Here is an 18,650-nt window from a genome sequence, read left to right on the forward strand (position 1 = left end):
TTTTTGTAATAAGTAATGCAATTACGAACGTCGCTTTTGTCACGTTGTAATTAGATACTGCGTTAAAGTTAAAATAATATCCCCTCATTTGGTTACTCTACATGCTGCTGACTAAATACAACAGTGATACATATTACGAAGTTTATTTCAGTTATGAAAAAGGTGACAGGGGCACGTAACCTGAAATAATCTTGCGCACGTCACAATTGTCGGCATTCACAGTTTTTAAATTAATCAGAATACAATCATTTTATTAATTAACGAACTGCCGCACTACACTGAGCAAAATATTTGTCTATAATTGATCTCATCACAAATAGTGTCCGTTGAATTTTATTGGTGGTTTTAGCATTAGTAAAATTATTTGATTAAAGTAAAATGACATAACATTTATTATTAATTAACTCGCTTTCTTAGTGTACAAGATATATCGAGTTTTTTTGTAAGTGTAATTTTATTTGATTTATAATTTTATTAGTTGTCGCGGGCGAAATCAAATCGAATAAAAGTGATTCTCGACATTGTTTTATAGAAGTCGCGAAACCAAGGAAACTTTTGATAGATATATGTGTATTGGTTTCCCCAAAAACGAAAGGCATCGATACAAAGCTGCTGTAATCGGATTTTATCAATTTTTACAAAAAAAAACCAATTTCGTTTTATTGTCACAGATTCGCGTAAAGTCTCATCAACATTTCGTAGTTTGTAGAACATAAATCATGTAGTATGAGGGGAGGGGGGGGGGGGGGTATATGTTGGCTTACCGTAAAGGCGAATTGTGCCTTCTGCGTCTCCTATCGAGTTCTTCGAGATACACTTGTAGCCACCTAGATCAGACTTATGAAAGCGACGGATAATAAGTTTCATCTGCACGCTGTAGTAGGAATTGGGGATCTCCGTCATCAAGTACTTGTCGTTTGATATGATCATCTCCCCTGAAAAAACAAAAACAACTGTCTCAGAGTTTTAGTCGGGCATCTACCTGTTAACGCTGCATCGTACGCTAAGATGAAACCTATCTTTTATTCCCCAGCGATTTGAAAACGAATAGAGCATTAAAAAAAACTTTACAACGAATTATAGATTTTCATCATACCCATGTTCTTTATTTGTGGCTTTTTGGTAGTTTCATTAATAGTTATTTTACTATTATGGCGCATTGAAACCGATTTGATTCATTAAGTGAATTAAAAAATGTTAAAAGGCCGATTCAAATATATTAAATACTAGCAATACTAGTTATAAACCAATGCAAAAAATTAGAGTCAAAAGAATTTCCGAAATTCTTCCGTGATTTTTGACAGACTATATTTAGGTGAAAAATGGTCGTATCGGGAATTAAAAAAAAACATTTTGAAGCTATTCTAGACAAAAATATTTTGCAAATCCACGGACTTGGAATTTTCTTTTTTTCAGCGAAGCCATTGCATGGACCAGATAGCTTGTTTATTCAGCTTCAATTTCCTCTTTTCTTCAATCATCGATATTTGCAAAAATTTTTTGTCGCGCTATCTCCTAAAATTGCTTGATAACTATAGCTCCTAAAAAATTTCGACCGAAAGATCTAAAAACTAGAATCTTAGAGCTTCAAAATATTTTTTTTTTAATTCCCTATACGACCATTTTTCACCTAAATACAGTCTGTCAAAAATCACGGAAAATTCTTTTGTCCCTTTAAATTTTTGCATTAGTTTATAACAAATACACAAGTGATTGGTCGACATACGTTTACATAGGGAATCCCAAAAAGACCCGAACAATATACTGCTGACCTTGGATTTGACCTTGACCTTAAGTTTCAGGGTTAAACCAAGGTCAACTCGAAAATATTAAATGGAATACCCTATTTTTATGTTGGCAGTCGATAGAGCGTTAAATTTTACGTCGAATACGGTGTAACTAATTTTTTCTGTATGTCCTTGATGGTCAAACTTATTTTTCTCTGAATAGGTCGACAAAAACGTTTCAATCAAAATTTGTAGGTTTATGTTTGCTAAATTAGATGGTAACCTTTGATTTAGCCTCTATCTTAAGTTTCAAGGTCAAACTAGGGTCAACATGCAATATGAAACGGAACACTGTTTTTTATGTTAGCAACTGAACACCACGTTCGAATAAAGCGCAAACAAAATTTTCCCTGAGTTTTTACGGGTTATTTAGGGGTCAATCAAATGTTTCTAGCAAAATTTGGAGGATTTTGACAAATGACAAATTATATGGCAATCTTGGATTTGTCGGAACAGCTGATTAGATGTTAGTCCCCAAAATCGCACTGTCATAAAAATTTAATTCTTAACCCAATTTTGACTATAAACTACTAACTGCTACTTTCATGTCCATTATTTCCTGTTGGTGGTAACCAAATATGTTGATGACCTTGGTTTGACCTTGACCTTAAGTTTCAAGGTGAAATCAAGGTTAACTTGAAAATATTAAATGGAACACTCTACTTTTTAAGTCAGTAATCAATAGAGCGCCAAATTTTACATCCGAATATAGGGTCAGGTCCTGTATGTCCTTACAGGTCATTAGAAGGTCAAACTCATTTATGTCTGGATAACTCCACAAAAATGCTTGTAGGATGTTGAATGACAAATTAGGTGATGACCTTAGATTTGACCGTCAACACAAGTTGCAAGGTCAAACTAAGGTCATCAAATAATGAAACCAAAGAAATAGAAGTTAATAAGATGTTTTTATCCAAGGTCATCATCTAATTTGTCGTTCAAAATCCTACAAATATTGCTTGAAACATTTTTGTCGCGTTATTTAACCTTCAAATGGACTGAAGGACATAATTCGAATGTAAAATTTGACGCTGTCGACTGCTAGCATAGAAAATAGAGTGCTGTGTTTAATATTTTCAAGATGACAATGGGTTGGCATTTCTCTTACACAGACCGACTTGTTGTCTATTTTTTAATAATTAAAAAGTCGCCGCGTCTCTTAAGGCACAGTAAGGAAGCCGGCTATAAGTAGTGGTCAGCGCATTGTCGAGGATACTCACCGCTCTCTCTGGTCCAGTAGTTGATTGCTTTCGGAGACGCCTCGACGTGGCACTGGAGGGTGACATCCGTGTTTACAGGGGCTCCCACAAGTTGGTTTCGGACTTGAATCAGCGGGTGGACTGGAACAAGCATCGTTAAACTAATTAGTTCGGAGGTCAGCGGTAGCGGATGCAGCTGGGCTAATGGATTATGTGACCCTAAAAGGTGACTGGCAAGGAAGAACCGTTCAAAAAATAACACTGGAATACTTTTGTACAGGGTGCTTCTGATGCAGACACCATAATTCCAGGGGCCTATACACACTAATGCAAAAAATTAAAGGGTCTAGAGAATTTCCGAAATATTTATTTTATTTTATTTAGGTGAAAAATGGTGGTATCGGGAATTAAAAAAAAGTATTTTGAAGCTCTAAGATTCTAGTTTTTACATCTTTCGGTTGAAATTTTCGTCCACGGACTTGGAAAATGTTTTTTCAGCTAAGCCATTGCATGGACCTGATAGCTTGTTTATTCAGCTTCAATTTCCTTTTTTTTTTTAATTTCGATACGACCCTTTCATTTTTTGCATTAGTTTATAACGTCAAAAATAAAACCATGTTTTCGTAACAAAGTTTGGTCACATTTTTTTTGAAAAACAATACGATGCGTTGAAATTTGGTTGGTTTTTGATCATCCGCTAGAGGTCGCTAGCTACTGCCTCACCCAGTAACATTTTATGACGTATTTTTTTGAGGTTAGGTTGTTTACGGTATATGTCATTGATGAAATAATTGAAAACGTAATTGACTGTCCCAAAATAAACCAGTTTCTGTTCCATAATGTATAGAGTGTCCAGAAATGAATAGGCCATACTTCCATGGTGCTATAGTTTCTTGGATGAAAATAAATCGATGTAGATGAAGGGAGATTTTAACAAAAGTAGGTATAGTTTCTATGTAAAATTAACTTTTATATTATAATATACAGGTATCACATACATTGTAGAAAATCTAACCTCAAAAAAGGTCTCAAATAGTCAGAAACTTACTTGTACCAAATTGCACTGCATTGTGCTGTTTTTTAGAAAAAGTACTGTCAAAACTTAATTTTAATAAAAATATCTTTGACGCCTTGTATCTTAAAAACAAATGTCGATCTTCTTATTTTTTGACGTTCTATCCCAAATGTCCCAATTTGTGGCCCAATTTTTTTGTAATAGAATATCAGAGTCGAGTCGAAATATTGCCAAGCAACGGCAACGGGAAAATGTAAAGTTTAAATCGAGGCAACCCTTCTATAAAATTCTCGTTTTTGAACGTTACAACCGTAATAAGCCAGTAGGGCTCCGTTCGTCTGTTTTTTCTCGGTACAAATCACAATTTTTGTTTGTGCCAAGTTATAAAATAAATCTCCGGGATTAGGGTTATGAACATTGTGTTCCACAAACTTTGCAAGAGAATAGACTCGGTGATTTCTCTCCTCAAACACCTATACAAAGACATTGTCTGCCCTTATTAAGTCTTAGCAAGAAATTTAACGGATCTAGAACTAAATCTACTAAATCCTATACCACCATAATAGGAAATTAAATTTGGGCATATCATTGTTGCTCATAAACGTACAATTCGGCGCATGCGACGAGAAATTTCAACATTCGGAAACTAATTTATATAACATTTTTAGGATACGACTCGGAGGTGACTTTGTTTGCAAAAAAGCAAACTGTAGGAACGCAAGGGTCGAAAAGGTCAATTAGGAATTAAAAAGGGATTTTACTTTGTCTTCATACATATGCCTTTGTTGAACTCTGTTACAGTATTGTGGTTGATTCGGCGTAACTTTTCAAAAATTTTGTTAACTGCCACAAGACTGGTTGAAATGCCTTAATATACAAGGTATTCGTCCCTCAGCACCAGGAAGAGATTAATACCTTTTTAATTTCCTTTTCTGTTTCGGATATCTTTACGGTATATTTAATAATTAAGTCCCATAACCCTATAACCCCAACAGCCTATAACCCCAGTAATCCAAAACATCATAACCTAATATTATATTGTGACATGCAATTTTCTTATGTTACACTTCAGGTTTATGGAGTTTATGAAGTGATGGAGGTGTAGAATTATGAAGTTAAAACTCTTCGAGGTTGAGGTTTGAGTTTAGCTTGTAAGTTATTTTGTTTTTATTTTTGCTCATTTTGCGTTTGCAATTTATTGGGATTTGAGATTTATGAGTTTTGAGGTCATAGATTTTTAGGTTATGGGTTTTAGAGTTATAGGTTATCGATCTAAGGTTATTGAGTTATGAAAGTATAGGGTTATATGGTTTAAGGGTTGATATTATTGGGTTTCATAGTTTCAATCTGTTTTTTGAGGTTAGAAAAAACGCTGACGTGATGGGGCAAAACAGATTTCGGATTCGGTTTTAGCGACCCAAAAAACATACACCCTGTAGAAAAATACCAATCAACGGAGAAAAGACGTAAACTTTAACTTACGTTGGATGGGTTGGTGGATTGATTGGAAGAAATCTCAAATAAATAATTTGAGACAATAGCTAACAGAAAGAAGAGGCATCTGGTTGAGTCAGTCGAGTGGTGTGACGTCACAGAAGATGTTATCGACCTGATTTTTTCACCGCATATTTAAGGCTTAAAAAAAGGTTGTAACAATTACTTAATGAGCCTATTAGAGCCAGCTTCTAATATAGGGAAATGTGAAGGTAATATTTCCTTTTTTTTTTTAGTATGTGGGTAAAGTTTTGAGGCAGTCAACGAGAAAAGTGGCGAGAAAAATGTTGTTGCCGAAAAAATGTTTTGAATCTTAAGCGATAAACGCACGATATGTACTTTTGGCTAACTTTCCTTTTAAGCGATTACCACTACATTACAACGGCGGGATTTGTTACAAACATGGCCGATTATCGCATTCTCTAAAGTTCGGAAACAATTTCAATTTTACCATTTTAGAAAAGTCAGTCAGTCAATCAATTTAAAGCTCTTGTTATCAGTTTTCAGTTTCGCTACCCGCGCCACAATATGGTGAATAATTTGATTGCTCTCTAAAGTTTTATCGCCCGGGGGAATGAATTTCAGCTACACATCTACACTGCGCTGTTCAACGGCTCCGTAAATATATTATGTAAAGTCTGAAATTGAAAGTCATCTCTTAAGAAATGTTAGTGTAGTGTAAGGAGAGGACCCGTGCCCTGTGCGTTACGCCGTTAAAAAGCGTGAGAAATTTAACTTCAACTCGAGCACTTATAGCTTATCGTCCCCGTTATGAATCACTGGTCTCTCCTGGACTAACAGCTCATCTCATTCTTCACCGTTCTAGATGCAAAAGATTCCGGGAATTTTCTTTTCACTCGATGCCTGCAAGAATTAAGTGGAAAACTCGGAACGGGGAGGGGACGGGGGGGTTTGTAGGATGGGGGTGTCAGATTTTGGGGTTTACATCTTCCGGCTCTGTCACCGTTACATTGGGGATCCATATAAATTAGCAAATGTACGAAATTAAACAGAGCGGAACTATTCATGGAATTCACAATTTTAAAAATTTACTGTGGCCGTCCTAATCAACCGATTTCAATTTTTCAAAAACCATTTGAAACGTTGAGCGGTTTTTTCTATGTGAAAAAATTATCAAGTATATAGATGCTTTATTTGAAGCTATGCAACATTTTGAAAATTCGAAATTTTTTTTTCAATATTTTTTTCAAAAAATTATTTTGCGAAAACTAACCGATTTTAATGAAATTTGGCGTGTTGTTTTATTATACTCTAAATTTTTTTCATTACTAAAATTAGAATGCCCACGGAGCAATTAAAATATTTAAAAAAAATTATCCAAAAAACTTGATTATTTTGTCTCTTTTTTATCAATTATTGCTATTTTGCAACATCGGTAATAAATTTAAACATTTTTAACTTACAGTATATTGTGCAAAATTCAATTTTAAAACTTTGTTCCTCTTCAATATTCTTCCAAAATGCATAGGTTCCAAGATATAAGTAAAAAACTCAGATAAAATAGGTATTTAAAATTTTTTTAACATTTTTGCAATTTTTAAAAGGTTCCGGACCTCGCCCAGATCTATCTACACTATTATTATGTAAGTTGTACTGAAGGTAATCCAGAAAAAATTTGCTTGTCCCCACTCACATCCACCTCAAAACAGATCCGCCCTGGTCTATTATTTTTAATCATTCGGTATTTTACAACTTCTGTAAAATTCCTGCGTCACGAGGTTTCAATAATTTCACAATGCAAAATCAAACACATTTTTTATTAAATATGATATTTATCTTTAATTTGGTTTTCAATAATAAATCAATACAATATTTTATTGGAAACCGTAAAAATCGTTTCGATGTTTTGAAAATTTATGGGAATTTGATATATACATAAACAGAATGTAATAAAAAAATTGTGATATTTGGCGATTTTAGTTCAAATATTTGCCATTTTGGAAAAGAAAACACAACACATTGGTCTCATACAGGAATATTTAATTTACATTTTCCGTAAGTAGTTAAACCATTAAATATGTGGTGAGAAAATCAGGTCAAAAACTGGATAAATAATTTTTAATTCGTAAAATACTTGAAACGCCCAAGCTGTTGTCAGAGTAACGTCACACCACTCGACTGTCTCGACCCGACGGCACTACGCCCTATTAGCTAAAGTTACTTATTTGCGGTATAATTTAATTTTGTTCCTTTATTTGTGATATAGAAAGCCTACCCTGTTCATTTATATTTTTCAATCCTTACGCCACCTATGCGTTGTTATGTAATTTTCTCCTCATCTGAATAATTCACATATTGACACTTTTTACCTTCTTACACCAGAGTCTACAATTATAGTTAACGCTTCGAAAAATCAAATTTATTAGAACTTGTCATTATTGTCCCCTTCCTCGCGTAAGACTTTACTAACAAAAATAACAAAACTGAGCTACGCCTTTACGAGTGTTCACATATCCAACAAGACTGGCAGCATTCTGTTGCGTTATTACTGTGAGAAAAGAGACTTTATGATGCATGCGCGACCCCTGTGGGGGCTAGCCTCCTAACGGGTGGTATGACGTCAAGACATGGCTTCCGTGCGTTTTCCTGCGCTCCGTCATCATTCATCATTTTAAGGGAGGAATTGTTGACAAAAAATTGTCTGCACATCAACTAACTATGAAGCGCACTTATAAATGTGAATTAAAAAAAATATGCTAAATGAGCCAATTCTAATTCGTTTTGTGATAAAGCTTATATTGTTTATTTAATAGGAGAGCTAGCCGCTAGGTACAGAAGTACGAAACCGCTGCGATGAAACGTAAAATTTTTGTGGAATAGATATTTGCGACCCTTGTTTGGATTCGTAAAATTGAATTAGAAAATTTGTTTTAACCCATAGGTATAAAAATATCAAGTTTTCTCTGTAAGCATAGCCATAATCTGTTTATTATTCCGGGCGTATTTCAAATTTCCATACCCCCTGATGTGTTTGGCACTGATATAAAAAAAGAATAATAAAATATGATAAACTCATTTCTGCATCTCCCTGGTACCCCTCTTAAAATAGTCATTAGGAAACAAAGAAATACGTAAAAAGTATCTTGCCAAATGGGGGGTAATTTGGAATCTACAGAACTACTTTAAAATCGGCAGCTTGTTGAGTAATCGAACGTTTGAAGTGTGTAAAAAAAATGAAAAGAGTGGTGATTTTTTTTATAATATTTTAGGGAACCTTTTAAGGTTATTAAATATGATACGGTAATTAACTCCGCGAATACACATCATCAGGAATAAACACAATTTCCAGATTCGCCCTTTATGTAAACAACAATAATCCAATCAAATAAGTTATTTATGTTTACACGCTCTCCATATGTATGCCTATGATGTTCAATTATAATCATGAATTTCCATGTGATGATATCTGTCTATAACAAGAAGTCACAATCGAATGGTATGCGACGCATAATCACCTGCGTCAAATAATAAAATGGTTTTAAAGCTTAATTAGTACATCCAACTACCGAAATTCGATGAAAATATACAAAATCGAGCGCTCGAGGACAATCGAAAAAACTTTAACGAAATCATATGTATTTCAAATCGGAACATTTATTTAAATCGAACCACTCCAGAAAAGCTACTATCAGCTTTTAACTGATTTAAGGGAGCAAAAGTTAAGAAAGGAGTCGAGTTAAAGAATAATATGTTTTCACATAATACAATTTAAAAGGCAATTTTACAATGGAAACTTCAAGGAATAGTTTTATTCAAGTATACTGGAAAGAGATTTATAAAACTCACAGATAATCTCGAAGGGTATCTAACTGACGTCTGTTAAAAGCATTTGCGTAACTATTAACAGTTTTCAGTTGCGATTTTATTATTTAGTTAAACTATTTAAATTTGCTAAATAAATTAGAAGAAGAATGAGAATAATAAGTAAATAACTGGTAGGTATTTATAAAATAATGATTGAAATCCATTATTCGAAACATAAGTAAAAAATTATAAACAATTCTAATAATTCACGAAATTTTTATATAGAATGTTAAAGAATTTAGTACAGAATGAAAATAAATAATAATAGATATAAAGGAAAATAATGTTCTGATTTGTAATCATTATTCGGAACATCAATAAAAAATTACAAACAATTTTTAAAGAAATCTTATCACATTTAATACTATTTCATGTCTTTTATAACAGTTAAGTTATAAATTTAAGCAAAACAACCTTAAACATTATCTTTCAAAGGCGTCAAATTTGCGTTTTCAAGTTTTCTTAGTGTAGTATGCACAGAAAACTATTTGGAAATAAATTACCTCAAAATACACGTATTTTACACTTAAGATCTAAATTATTTAAATATATTAAAGAAATTAAGTTAGAATTAAAATAAGAAAATAATAACTGGTATTTATAAAACAAATATTTTGAACGAAATTTTTTATTCGAAACAGTAAAAAATTAAAAACAGTAGGAATTTTTTTACATGATGTTAAATGTCAAAGATATAGAATGAAAACAAATAATAAGTAACAAGTATTTACAAATTAGTCTTTTTTATTGAGATTGACTACTCGAAACATAAGTAAAAAATTATAAAGAATTCTAATAATGCCCGAAATTTTTATATATAATGTTAAAGAATTTAGTACATAATGAAAATAAACAATAATAGATACAAAGGAAAATAATGTTTTGATTGTAATTCATTATTCGAAACATCAATAAAAAAAATTATAAACAATATTTAAAGAAATTTTATCACATTTAATACTATTTCATGTCTTTTATAACAGTTAAGTTATAAATTTAAGCAAAACAACCTTAAAAACTATCTTTCAACTATCTTAGTGTATGTAGTATGTACAGAAAACTATTTGGAAGATAAATTACCTCAAATTATATGTATTTTACATTTAAGATCTAAATTATTTAAATTTGTTATAGAAATTAAGTTAGAATTAAAATAAAAAATTAATAACTGGTATTTATAAAACAAATATTTTGATTGAAATTTTTTATTCGAAACAACAGTAAAAAAATTAAAAACATTGTACGAATTTTTTTGCATGATGTTAAATGTCAAAGATATAGAATGAAAACAAATAATAAGTAACAACTATTTACAAATTATTCTTTTTTATTGAGATTCTCTACTCGAAACATCAGTAAAAAATTATTTTATAGAATTTTGTCTTCTATAACAGTGGAGTCGTTATTTTAAGTAAAACAATGACTATTTTTCAAAAATACAATGTTGTGTTTACATGTTTTCTTAGTGTAGCTTGTACGGAAAACTATTTGGAAGATAAATTACCTCAAAATACACATATTTTACATTTAATATTTAAACTATTTCAACTTTTTAAAGAAATTAGGTTAGAATGAAAATAAAAAATTAAGGACTACTAAGTATTTGTAAAACAAATATTTTGATTGAAATTCATTATTCGAAAAAACAGTACATAATTAAAAACAATTTAGGAAATTATTTGCATGATGTTAAATGTCAGAGATATAGAATTAAAACAAATAGTAAGTAACAAGTATTTCCAAATTATTTTTTTTATTGAAATTAATTATTCGAAACATCTGTAAAAAATTATTTTTGAATTGACTTTATGACATTTAAAATTATTCTGTCTTCTATAACAGTAGACTCGTCATTTTAAGCAAAACAATGACTATTTTCCAAAAGTACAATGTTGTGTTTACATGTTTTCTTAGTGTAGCTTGTACGGAAAACTATTTGGAAGATAAATTGCCTCGAAATACTCGTATTTTGCATGTAAGAACTAACTTTTCAGAAGTGTCTGATTGAGTAAAAAGTATGTGACAGTTTCATACCTGACAGGTACCGATCTGACGTGGACGACAGATTATCCGGCACTGCAGTATTTTTATAGTTGCACAAAGGCGAGAATGAACAATTGTTTTAAAAGCTCATATGAATATGGATGCGGTGGAATGCACTCGGTACAATAGCCCAGGGTAATGGCTCCGTGCTAAGTAGACAATGGCTGATTATAAACATAACCATAAATACAAACGTTGGCAACTTCAATCATTTCCCGACGTATATATGCTAAGCGTTGTTCGCTACGGCATTATGTCCTATAGGGTGAGCATCACGAATCATCCCAGACCAGCGTCAAAAGTACTTAGTTACTTGTCCTTTACACGTAACCAACATTTGAAAATAAAAATATCCTGTTTACAACATTTATCTCTACCGCAAGCTTAAAACAGAGCTAAAATAATTCTAAGTGTTGCCATAAAAGTGTATATAGTTTCCCGTTTGATAGATATCCTTTCAAAGCAGGGTATATGGAATAAATAAATATAAGACTGAGAGAATAAATAGTGGAGATATTTTATGTGTCGCTGATAAAAGTAAAAACAGACGAGCAAAAAGTGCCTTGTTATATATAGGGTGTGCAATCCAATTCGCCCTAAATGTGGTTTACGGATATTTTTTTTATTAATTAAGTCTTTAATTAATTATTTAATTAATATCGTATTAACATTAAAATACTATTTTGGGCGAAATATAATTTTAAACTACAGTGCAGAGTTCTTCAAAAAATTATGTTTTCTTTAAATACGTCAGTTCTAAATTTTATTATACAAGGTGTTCCATAATCGTGTACTGTATTTCGTGAATTATATATTTTTCTTCTAAAATGCGGATACGCAAGCAAGGGCACCGTGTACATTAAAATGTATGCGCGTGATTACGTGATTTACGATGTAGAGTAGATGTATCTTTTTGCAACAAAAGTTGTAGCTATTCTCGCATTTAGCACTGTTTGAATTATTAAATTAGATATGATTTTCCCTGTTGCCACAGTTGCGAAATACGGAAGGGCGATTTTTGTTGAAATTGTTTTTACGGGGGTCGAACGATCGAATGCAAACTAAAAAGTTGATATATGCATATAGAGCAGTACAACGTTGGGGTCATATTCCATATGCAGGGGTAGATAGGGTTTTTTGCATTTGAATGCATTATAATGACAGTTTTTCACGTGCCAAAATGTTTATAACATAATTTACATATAAGGAACTTCACAAAGTGCACGGATTATGGAAAGACAACGCAGTGGAATCGATTATTTTTGTTTATTTAATTTGTTAAGGCTTAAATATTAAACATAATATCACTACCGAAATAATACTGCAAGCAGTATTTTTAAAAGTCTAGAAAAGAAATTGTACATGTGATAAAGTTTCTTGATTTAAATGTACAACATTTGATTTTAATACGCAAGAAAATATTTTATTCTTTCAAGAAAATTATTTATTTAAATACTTTAAATTTCCCCAGAAATATCATCACTTTAATAAATATTTGCAGCATTTAAAATAAATATTTCATACTTACGGTTAAACGAATTCTATTCTTAATTTTATGATCTACATAGATTTTATGGAAACATGTTTTGTACTGTATATTAATGTATCGTTTGTTTAATACAAAACTGAATAGTTTTGGTCAAATTATTGTATATTGCATATATATACTTATTTTAAGAATATATTTGGATTATAAATATTTCTCAGTGATAAAAAATATTTTGTTTCAAAATTCACAACACCTAGTACAACAGCTAGGATCGTTCGTAAGTTTAACCAACCATTCATAGGTCGGTTTGGGATTTATTGATGGTCCTCATCATTATGTTGTTAGAACAATCCAACTGTTTTAGTGTCATTACTCACAAGGAGATGAGTATATACAGACCGTAAGTGCTGGCTCCATCTATCGTGCTACTTCCCACTTACGCCGTTCTGTGACCTACAATTTTCTTTCAAGAAAACATAACTTTGATTATAATATGCTACATTTGTCTTGAATAATTCTAAATTTTAAGTATATATATTTTAAGGAACTGGTAGTTTTGAAACAAATAGGTTTGCAGTTTATGATGAACTGTAAGAGATATTGTAGCCATTTGATCCAAATACTTTTTTTAATGTATATCAGATATTATAAATTCGAAAGTATAACAAAATTAACACAACTGTTAAAACTGTGGAGAATAAAAATAATCGATGCGTAAAATATGAAAATCGTTATCTATAACAGTTTTCGAAGGTTTGGTGAAATTCTGGTGCAAAAATTATATAATTCGGCGGCCACTCTGTAAGAATACTGACACAGTGACATTGGTCGATTTCGGTGCCAGTACGTACAGCTTTACTAGCCACACCGTGCATTTACGCAATACGGAACGATGTAATTTATGCATTACATTAAATAAATAAATGTATGAAGCGTTCTATACGAGCAGGACGTCGGCCAAATGGTCGTCGGTTTGTTAATAAACTTTCTAGAATATTTAACATCTATTAATGGATTTCACTACGTACACGCTTTCATCAAAAGATACACATTAACTTTTTTTCGCAGATTTATGTACAACCGCCCGGTTTTGCATAAATTTACTATTTTCCTCTGTAGGACTGTCTGGGTTAAATTCATTGCAACATGTTTTTGACAATCGTGGTTTTAATCCAAAAAGTACCGGCCCTGGTCCTTTGCTGCAGAGGTACATTTTTATATCGCGTTCGCTTTAATTACGACGGCGCATTATTATCTTCACCCGTACTTTATGCACTGTAAATAATTGGTGTCAGCGAACACATTAAAGGTTCTCAGTGATTCCGTCGGAAGGAATTATTCAGTACATTTTTACTTAATATTGAGCATTTTCACAAGTTTAATTATTTATGATATTTGAACTGAAATTGATTCACTCAAATATACGTACCAACTAAAAAGTACTCTACATTGAAAAAAAAGTATTTAGATTAAATGAGCAGATAATTTTAAATGTAAATGTTATTTTATTCTATTCAAATGTATATACATTCGTCAAACTATGTGAAATAATTGCTGTAACCTATAATTTTTCTTAGGATTTATATTATTTGTAAATGTATATAATTTAATAATAATCAAATCTTTTATAGTTTTGAAATTTATTATATCGGACTTTAGCTACAATATCTCTTACTCTTACATCATAAACTGCAAACATATTTGTTTCAAAACTGCCAGTTCCTTAAAATATATGTATATATTTAAAATTTAGTATTAATGTAGGAATTATTCAAGACAAATGTAGCACATTATAATCAAACTTATGTTTTCTTGAAAGAAAATTGTAGCAGGTCACAGAATGGCGTAGGTGGGAAGTAGCACGATAGATGGAGCTCTGTGAATACACATCTCCCTGTGAGTAACGACACTAAAGCAGCTGAATTGTTCTAACATAATGATGATGACCATCAGTAGTCCCAAACCGACCTATGTCTGGTTGGTTAAACTTACGAACGATCCTAGGTGTTGTACTAGGTAGTAGGTGTCGTGAGTTTGAAACAAAATATTTTTTATTACCGATAAATATTTATATCTAAATATATTCTCAAAATAAGTATATACAATCAAACGATACATTAATATACAATACAAAACATGTTACTATAAAATCTATATAGATCATAAAATTAAGAATGGCATTCGTTTAACCGTAAGTAGCAAATATTTATTTTAAATGCTGCCTATTTTTAAAGTAAGAAATTATATTTCTGGGTAGAAATTTAAACTATTTAAATAAGTAAATAAACTTGAAAAACAATATTTTTTTGCGTATATACAGGGTGTTTAATTACAATGGCCAAATATTTTAAGAAGGTGTTTAGAAAGTAATTTTAGGGGAGTACTTCCAATACATTTTTTCGATTTGAGCCCCCCCGCCCTCTGAAAAAATAATCAAATCTCCAAATGGCCGAAAAATTAGCTTTCATTTTTTTTATAAAATTTTTAGTTCATATTTGCTTAGCTTTTCCTATTGATAAAAAAAGAATTTTTGCGCGTCAACAATGACGACCGTTTTTAGTAACTGTTATACTAATTATGTGTACTTAATCGGCAAGGAAAAATAATTTATTTTTTTGCTTGTAAACCATTAAGTATACGAAAAAATGTGAACAGTAAGAAAGTTTCTAAATGAAATATAGTATTAAAAGCTATTTTTCTTATTGGAATTGGCTAACGTAGAAAAAAGTTGTGAGAGAAATAAAACCAAGGGGTGCTAATTTCTTTCATTCGGACATAAACCAGAAAAAAATGACCAACAAAAAAATTCAAATCTCTAAGTTTTCGTGAAAAAAATCCTTAAAATATTTGCACATCATTATGAAACACCCTGTATAAACGTGCGATACCTTAAAATAAAAGGTTGTACATTTGAAGCAATATTTTTTTTTTGCGTGTACATAAACTCTAATTTTCTATTAAAATAACAAATTAGTAACTGTTAAGTATTTATAAAACAAATATTTTGGTAGAATTCCATTACTCGAAACATAAGTAAAAAATTATAAACAATTTAGTGCACGAAAATAAATATTATTGAAATTCATTATTCGAAACATCAGTAAAAAATTAAAATTTTCCTACAATTGATATTATTTCAGGTCTTCCGTAACAGTTAAAAAAAACTAGTTCTAATTTCAAACTTATTTGTTCAAACTTCTGTTTCATAAAGAACATCAACCCTGTGTACTAAGTTCAAACATTTTGTTAAACAACACTATTATTATTATTATTATAATAGTATTCATTTGTGTAAAATTCGGCCAATATTGCTTTAGTTACGTGAAAATAATAAACGCTAATAATTTACAGTTTTCAAATAAAATTAACAAATGGTAGATGTTATGTTTACAATACAGGGTGTCCCGAAATTAGGGGGCAATATTTCTATAGGATGTTCTATATCGAAAAAGATTAATTGTAAGTTTTCTGTAGATAAAAGTGGATCCAAAAATTCTTCCTAAGGAAGTTGTAGCCACCCATTTTTGTTATACGATAATAAATATTGACAATTTCGATTCCCGGTGATTAAACACATGTAACATTATATTTAAACGGATTTTACACAAAAATGAAACATTCTACCAACATGAACCAAGAGTACCTTTTTTACTAAAAAAACTCCGAGATTTCATACTTTTCAGTCAAAAGTCAAAAAGTCAAAGCAAAAAAAAGTTATGGTAAATTTTACCCCCCTCCCCCTCGTGTTAGAAGGTATGCGATGAAAATTTGTAAATTTCATTTTAGTAGTAGACTGAGCACGTAAGAGTTAAGCTAGTTACCAAATTACATAAATTATCTCAACTGGTTTCGAAGTTATTTAGAAAAAACCATCAGAGTGGCCCCTTTCAGTAGCTATAACTTCATTGGGAAGAATTTTTGGACCCACGTTTATATAAAGAAAAAGTAATCTTTTACGACATAAAACACCCTGTAGAAATATTGCCCCTAATTTTGGGAAACCCTGCATAATTTAATATTAATTTATTGCAACTTAGAATAAGTCAAGTAATAAAAACTGAAATCTAAGCTCGGTAGTCCTGCATATTATTACGTATCATCACGTTTTTTTTTAAATAATTTGCGAAATTCCGTGTGACTGGCGCATCCGCCATTATTCGAAACGCCCCGTTTTGCTTTAATACTTCCCCGATTAGCCTCTAATACGAAACAATTAATCCACGAAAAGGTTAATTTGGCTTTTTAATTTATCTTCGTTGTAATAGATAAGAGCGAATGTCGAAGTGTGTTTGCTCTCATTTTAAACAGTGCCTGTGGGGGGTAGTCACATGCGATATTGTCGGGGTTTCGCAACACCGACGACATTGTACGCCGAAATGACAAATTAACACTTCAGCTATAATAAACAAAAACACGGAATGCGTCGGATTAGATTCGTATACAGGTGGTCGGGAAACGGCTTTTGTTTTGTCGCCGGAATACGAGTAGATAATTTTAACAATCGCCTCGATCGTTCTCTTTAACAACCACTGGCTTTTCGAAAGTACAGTGAATAAAATAGAAATATAAAATAATCTTCGCCTTTGGTAAATTTTGTAGTAACGCTTATGGACCGGACTCCTTATCAAACGAATACATTTAGTAATTACTTTCAGGGACTTTGCGGCCTCAAACGAAATGGTTATCGTCTTCTGCTGTAGGATCGGATGAATCTGCCGATGATCGGAAATTAACCGGTTAAAAAAAAGAATCATAATAAAATCTGTAACACTTCCCAGTGAAATTTTCGCATTTCGCCCGGTCGTACTATTCGCAATGAAAAGTTTCCGTTTCAATTAAAATGGGGTATGTGTGTCTGTACTATTAAAAAGTTCGATTCTAAAACACGTATCCGTAAATATAACAGACTCTACTACTTTTCTATCAGCGAGGAGATAAAACACTTATTTATTACGTGCTCGACTATTTCGCCGTATTCAGCTGTTAGAAACGTCGGATAAAGGTTGCACCTTCCAAATGTTCAATATTTTATCTCGCCCCTGCTGCCACTGCCGGAAACGTATCGCTAATTAATTACATACACAATACACATGCACGACGTATTTCCCTAAAACATCACATCACAATTGTTGTGCATACACGAGGTGTCCTCAAGTTTTTATGTAGTTTATCAAAATATTTATTCTATTGTAAAAAAATTACTCCAGTGGGCCTCCAGTTTGTGTAAAAAAACTGTGACAAAAAGCATTTTTGTATTTGTACTCTGTAAAAAAATTTCACTCAAATTTCACTCAATTTCACTCAATATTATATCAAGCCCGATTGAGTGAAATTTTCACTCAGTATGAGTACAACTGAGTGAAACTATTGCATCAGAAATGAGTAAGTTTTACTCAAATCTGAGTTACAGCTAACTATCAATTGAATGACTTTTGACTCTATTCTGAGTATATAAAACCAATTTAGAGTTGACTTTCTCTCTAATATGATTTAAAAACTATTATTGAGTCATTTTTTACTCAGACTTGGTTTTTAATTAACTAAATATTGAGTGCAAAAATAAATGATTAATTAAGATATACAATGATGAAATTAATTCACTTCGCGGGGCTTCCTCCTGTCCTGTCCTGGCCTCCTGGCTGGGACCCGCTGGGACTCTGATTTAGGTACAAGTGCACCAAATACGAGTTTACGTGAAGAATTTATTTAAGGAGTACCTATATTTGAGTGAAAATACTCAGTATTAGTTTAAATATAATCACAAATGAGTAAAATTATCAAAATACCCAATATTGAGT

General features: G+C 31.7%; 1 protein-coding gene across 3 annotated transcripts in view; it reads right to left on the reverse strand.

The window, feature by feature from the left end:
* LOC108916511 (lachesin) overlaps nucleotides 1-18,650 on the reverse strand; it is a 179,380-nt gene that overhangs the window by 2,250 nt on the left and 158,480 nt on the right. For all 3 annotated transcript variants that reach the window (XM_018722804.1, XM_018722788.1, XM_018722795.2), the window contains 2 exons: nucleotides 3,008-3,127; nucleotides 765-935 (listed from right to left, as the gene is read on the reverse strand). In XM_018722804.1, the coding sequence (XP_018578320.1) occupies nucleotides 765-935; nucleotides 3,008-3,127 (291 nt within the window). The remainder of the gene's footprint in view (nucleotides 1-764; nucleotides 936-3,007; nucleotides 3,128-18,650) is intronic.

Source organism: Anoplophora glabripennis, unplaced genomic scaffold (genome assembly GCF_000390285.2).
Source record: "Anoplophora glabripennis isolate ALB-LARVAE unplaced genomic scaffold, Agla_2.0 scaffold2, whole genome shotgun sequence".
NCBI classification, from domain to species: domain Eukaryota; kingdom Metazoa; phylum Arthropoda; class Insecta; order Coleoptera; family Cerambycidae; genus Anoplophora; species Anoplophora glabripennis.